The 5596-nt window shown below is 42.2% G+C and overlaps 1 protein-coding gene across 1 annotated transcript; it reads right to left on the bottom strand.

Moving 5' to 3' along the window:
- Positions 1-4073: 4073 nt before the first annotated feature.
- Positions 4074-5237, bottom strand: LOC309568683 (E3 SUMO-protein ligase ZBED1-like; the record flags this gene model as incomplete). The annotated part of the gene is made up of 2 exons (XM_082274422.1): positions 4743-5237; positions 4074-4532 (listed from the first exon to the last, which is right to left on the bottom strand). Exons 1-2 carry the CDS (start codon positions 5187-5189, stop codon positions 4074-4076), a joined length of 906 nt encoding a protein of 301 aa, XP_082130548.1. The 5' UTR covers positions 5190-5237.
- Positions 5238-5596: the final 359 nt, after the last annotated feature.

Below are 5596 nucleotides of genomic sequence, written 5' to 3'. Positions count from 1 at the left end.
GCCGGGAGGATGCCTGTACCTACAGGCATCATCCCAGCATCATTTTTTTGCTGCCAGTGATTCTGATTCAGGCAGAAGTGATCTGACTGGCTCTTCGGTCCCATTGCAGAGGCCGGGAGCGATGCGGCCGGTGGCGATGGCTGCCTGGTACAAAGAGGATTTGACGTTGTTCCCCTCTCTATGTAACCCTGTTAACTGGGAGCAACGAGTATTTATTACTTCTGGTTCCGTCCCTTTCTTTACCTGGCCACCAGCAACCAGATAGGCATTGAATCGGATTGATCTCTGTCTGATTGGTTGCATGGGGGCCAGAGGAGAGATTTGCATAAACAGGACCTGTCATGGCCCATGCTATCACTAAGGATGTTGTTCATCCCTTGTGATAGCAATAAAGTTATTACAAAAAAAGGTGTTAAAAATTTTTTTTTTATATAATAAATAATAAAAAAAATGTAAAGCGCCCCCCTCCCACTGTGCTTACGCGAATGCGAACACATACAATATTCCCGCACGCATATGTAAATGGAGATCGCACCACGCATGTGAGGTATTGTCGCGAACATCAGAGTGAGAGCAATAATTCTAGCACCAGACCTCCTGTGCCACTCTAAACTGGTAATCTGTAAAGGCGATTAAAGCGTTGTCTATGGAGAATTTTAAGCACCATAGTTTGCAACCATTCCACGGGCAGACGCAAATTTAAAGCGTGACATGTTAGGTATCCATTTACTCGGCGTAACATCATCTTTCACATTAAACAAAAAAAATTGGGCTACCTTTACTGTTTTTTTTTTATTAATAAAAGTGTTTTTTTTCCCCAAAAAAATTGCGTTTAAAAAAAACGTTGCGCAAATTACGTGTGACATGAAAAGTTACAGCATACACCAATTTATTCTATAGGGTCTCTGCTAAAAAAAAAAATATTTAATGTTTGGGGGTTCTAAGTAATTTTCTAGCAAACAAAAAGTAGATTTTTACATGTAGAAGCGAAGTGTCAGAATAGGCTTGGGAAGGAGGTGGTTTAGCTAGCCATACACCCATGAATTTCCTTTATCCAGCCTGCAGACAGAAACAGATTCCTCCATCAACACTAAACAGTGCAAATGGAAAAATCTCCTGCTACAGCTTTTGTATTCTGACAGCTGAAATTGAAGGCTGTCAGAATACCTGAACAGCGCCTGCATTTGGCTGATTGCAAATGCTGCACAGTTAACAATTTTCCGCCCAGCTACTTCAATTTTTCAGTTGAGGAATGTCAGACAGGGTGGTGCCAACAATGCCACCCACTGATTGAACTTCAGCCGGTTCATTAGTGTAGGGGAAGCTTAAATTTTATAGCACCTTTTTAGTCTAGCCTAACCCTAAGGCTCCTTTTCACACGTGCAGACTCAGTTTTGCTCAGCTGAGCAGACGGATGACAGCTCTGTCTCCGCTCTGTGTGTAGAGACGGAGCTGTCAGAGGCCCGCTCTCCTTTATGGTAGATCGGTTGAAAACAGACCGCCTGTCCGTTTTCTTTCGATCTTATCCAATACGATCCTCCAGACAGATGGAAAATAGGGTTTCCATCCATCCAGATTTCACGGACAGGATCGGATAGGAGTGGGTAAGAGGTAGGGCTGTGCATCTTCACTCTTACCCACGATTCAATGCGATTACGATTATTAGGGTCGCGATTCGATACGATTCGATTCCGCGATGCATTACGATTCATCACGATTACTGCCCAATGCCCATGCCCAGCCCACTGCCCAATGGTTTTCAAAACTTTATAAAAAAAACAAACAATCAAGCAGTCACAAATAAAAGAATCCTTTTTATTTTCATTTGCTTCAAAGGACACTTTCCTGGACCCTGTCATGGCCTGCAAGCCCTGCATACTTTAGTGCACTTGCACTGCAAACATATAGAAAGGTCTGAAAATGCAAACAGCATAGCAGAGACAGACAACAACACTAGTATTTTACTAGAAGTAACAGTAAAATTAGTAAAAAACTGTAGTAGTGCAGTTTACTGCTTCATAAAAGAAAATATTAATATAAGCCAGGCCTACCACCATTTAAAGTACAACTAAAGGCCAAACTTTTTGGATTTTGGATAAAGTTTGGCCTATAGTTGTACTTTAAGGCAAGCCAAGATAGAAGAAGCCAGCCAGCCAGCCAGCCAGCCAAGCTAATATTCTTGTGAAAATGGTCATCATAAATTCCCACAAAACATTATATATAAATCCTTTTATGTGAATATGCATTGCAATAAATTCCAGGTGTGCCATAACCTGTCCTCTACAAAACAGAGCACTTCCTGACTAGTAGCAAACATCAAGGGTGAACCTGGCAATAGTGCACTGCTGCATAACTTCCATGTTCACCGTGATGTTTGTTTCCCTCTGCAACTGCCAGTCAACTCAAGTGAGTTGATGGATTGGCTGCTAGAGGGGAGTTACAAATATAAGCTTTAAGCTTATTAATTCACTTATGTCACTTTTATGTCACTTACTTTACAGAAAACGTTACCTGTCCTGCAGACAGTCTCTGTCTCTACCACGATTAAACCCAACTGAAGCCAAGCCAAAGCCACCATTAGAGGAAGGAAAACCATCAACTAAAACTTAAACCTTGAGTAAATCTTCATGGGATCACAAAAAAACACACAACACGATTGTCTGCATCAGAATTATGAGAACTGAAAAAAGGTTTGGCATTGCCACACTGGTACAATTCAAGGCATATAAGTTAGGTCAGGTTTGTGTGTATTTGTGATCCAGTAAATATTTAATCAAGGTTTTACGCTTCAATGTATGATTGATTTAATCTTTCAAGGATGTCCTTTCCTGTACCGTGGCTGCCTGGCTTGCCTTCAGTTGTCTAGATACACTTTTACCTTTAGTATTTGTTTGGTTGAGGGAACCCCCTACACTTGCTATTGCTACAGAGTACAACAGACCAGCAGACAGACATGCGTTGCAATAATTTCCAGGTGTGTGCCATAACCTGTCCTCTACAAAACAGAGCACTTCCTGACTAGTAGCAAATATCAAAGGTGAACCTGGCAATAGTGCACTGCTGCATAACTTCCATGTTCACCGTGATGTTTGTTTCCCCCTGCAACTGCCAGTCAACTCAAGTGAAGTGAGTTGATGGCTGCTAGAGGGGAGTTATACAAATATAAGCTTAAGCTTAAATAATTATCAATTCACTTATGTGAATGGACCATTTTTGAAAACAAGCCATTCTCCATCTCTCCAGTGCTAGAAAAGCTGTAAAAAATATAAAATGTTCCAGGTTCACTGCGATTGTGTTTGCCCCTGCCATTGCCAGTCAACTAAACACAGTGTGTGTGTGTGTGTCGTGACTACGCAAAAGCTTATACGCAGCCTCATCAGTATCAACTCATCAACTCAACACACACACACTGTGTGTTTGTTGAGTTAATGCTAGAGCTGCGTTATAAGCTCTTGAGTTGTCACGACAGTCAGTCAGTCACGTTACAGAAAGAAAACTTTACCTGCACTGCACTGAGCAGCACTCTACCATGTCGATTACATCTGTAACTGAAGCCAAGCTAGCCAACAAGCCACCATTAGAGGAAGGAAAATCCTTGAGAGAATAAATTGTAAACTGAAGCTTAACCTTGAGGAAATCCTATGGGGGTCACATTCACAAACTCACAAATATAGTATATTACACAAGAATCCACAATTGGTGTTTGTGATCCAATAAGATAAGATTTACTCGAGGTTAAGCTTCAAATGTACAAGTTATTTCTCTCAATGATTTTCCTTCCTATAATGCTGCACCGTGGCTGGCTTGGTGTCAGTTGTCTAGAAGAAAATACACTTTAATATTATTTATTTGGTTGAGGGTTAAATGAACCCCTAGTACTTGCCTAGACACTTTTAGTGTGAAGCAACGGAACGGATTATGGATTGGAAATGGACACATTGGACAGGACAATCTTCAAAAACAAACCATCAGTGCTATAAAGCTATAAAACAAGACTGGTGATGTGACTGACGGCAGACTGAATTAGTAATTACTAATTAATTAAAAACATGAATTAGTAATTATTTCAGTGCTTAGCATTTGGGAACATGTAGGTTTTTCTGTAAGAACACTAGATGATCCACATGCTCAGGTTTAAGACTGCTTCTTTTCGCTGTTATAACATCTCCTGCAGTAGAGAAAACACGCTCTGCAGATACACTTGTACCTGGGATACACAAGTATTGCTTTGACAGCTGAGAGAGGAGGGGGAATATGACCTCATGCTCACGCCACCATTTTAAAGGGTCCTCAGTGAGAGGCAGAGGTGGGGCTTTACAATATTTTTCCATTTCGTCTTCTGCCTTGGCATAGGGGGTCTTAGGTTCTATTGCACCATCAGTGAAAGACTGCCCCAGCAAAGTCATGAGCAGCGATGTTGTGGCCTTTTTTTTGGGAGGAGAATGGCTGTCCTCAATGGGTGTTGTTTCTTCTTCCACAGTTGCTTTTTCCCTAGGCACTTCATCCACATTTGTCCTTCTATTAGATGTAATCTGTGTGTTTGAACAAAAAATAATAGTATAAGAAGAGCTGAACTGACTAAGAGTGTGATTCATTGATGAGGTGTGGGAAACTGCACGGTAATCCATACCATACAGTTCCACTTCCCACACCGCATCAGTGAATCAGGGCATGTTATTACACAACACAATGTAGCTGAGCTTCTAGGTGTCTGGCAGGAAACATGATGAAATTCTAATTACCTCCAAAGATGCAGCCTCCTCAGTCACTCCTCTGTATATCTCCGATCTCTCCTCCTCTGTGAGAATAAAAGGCAGTCCTTTAAAGCGAGGATCCAGAGCAGAGGCTGTATGAAGGATCTTCTTCTCTGCCTCACTGCTGTACCTCTTCAGGAGATCTATTTTGATTGCATTCTTGATCTCATGGGTCATGGCTGTGTCTCCCATGGTGTCTGTCATGCTCTGGAGCAGTTGTGCATTTAGAGGGGCAATGAGAGACACTGTTGGGTTGCGCTCTTCTGACATCAGCAAGGTTGCATCCTTCATTGGCTTTAATGCACTCACAGCGTCCTCTGCATTTGACACATCTGTTTCATTGAGAGTGCAGAGATCAGACTCTCCTTTTCTGACTTCTGGAGACAGCAAGGTGGCACAAACTGCAGGTTGTTGTTCTAAGAACCTCTCGACCATGTCATATGCGCTGTTCCATCTTGTTGGCACATCAGTTATTAGCTTATGATTCTTCAGGCCCAGACATTTCTGTTTCTCTTTTAGACAGTGGCTTGCTCTAGTGCTGCGATGGAAGAATGTGGATATTCGCCGCACTCTGGCGAGAAGCCTGGAGAGCGTGGCCCCTTTCAGTGCCTGCTGACATGCAATATTGAGTGTATGGGCAAAACATTTAACATGAGGAAATTTACCAACTTGAGCTGCAACTATCATGTTCGCCGCGTTGTCGGTCACAAGCACTACAGATTTATCAGACAGCTGCCATTCTTCCACAACATGAGACGGTAGCTCTGCCAGATGAGCACCTGCGTGAGACTCATAAATGGCTCTTGTTTGCAACACATGTGACAAGACCTGCCAGTCCTTAG

The sequence above is a fragment of the Pelophylax lessonae genome (genome assembly GCF_965119305.1).
Source record: "Pelophylax lessonae genome assembly, chromosome: 12".
In the NCBI taxonomy this organism is placed as follows: domain Eukaryota; kingdom Metazoa; phylum Chordata; class Amphibia; order Anura; family Ranidae; genus Pelophylax; species Pelophylax lessonae.
Note: the sequence above shows the minus strand (reverse complement) of the source record. Positions and strands in the feature narration are given on the sequence as shown.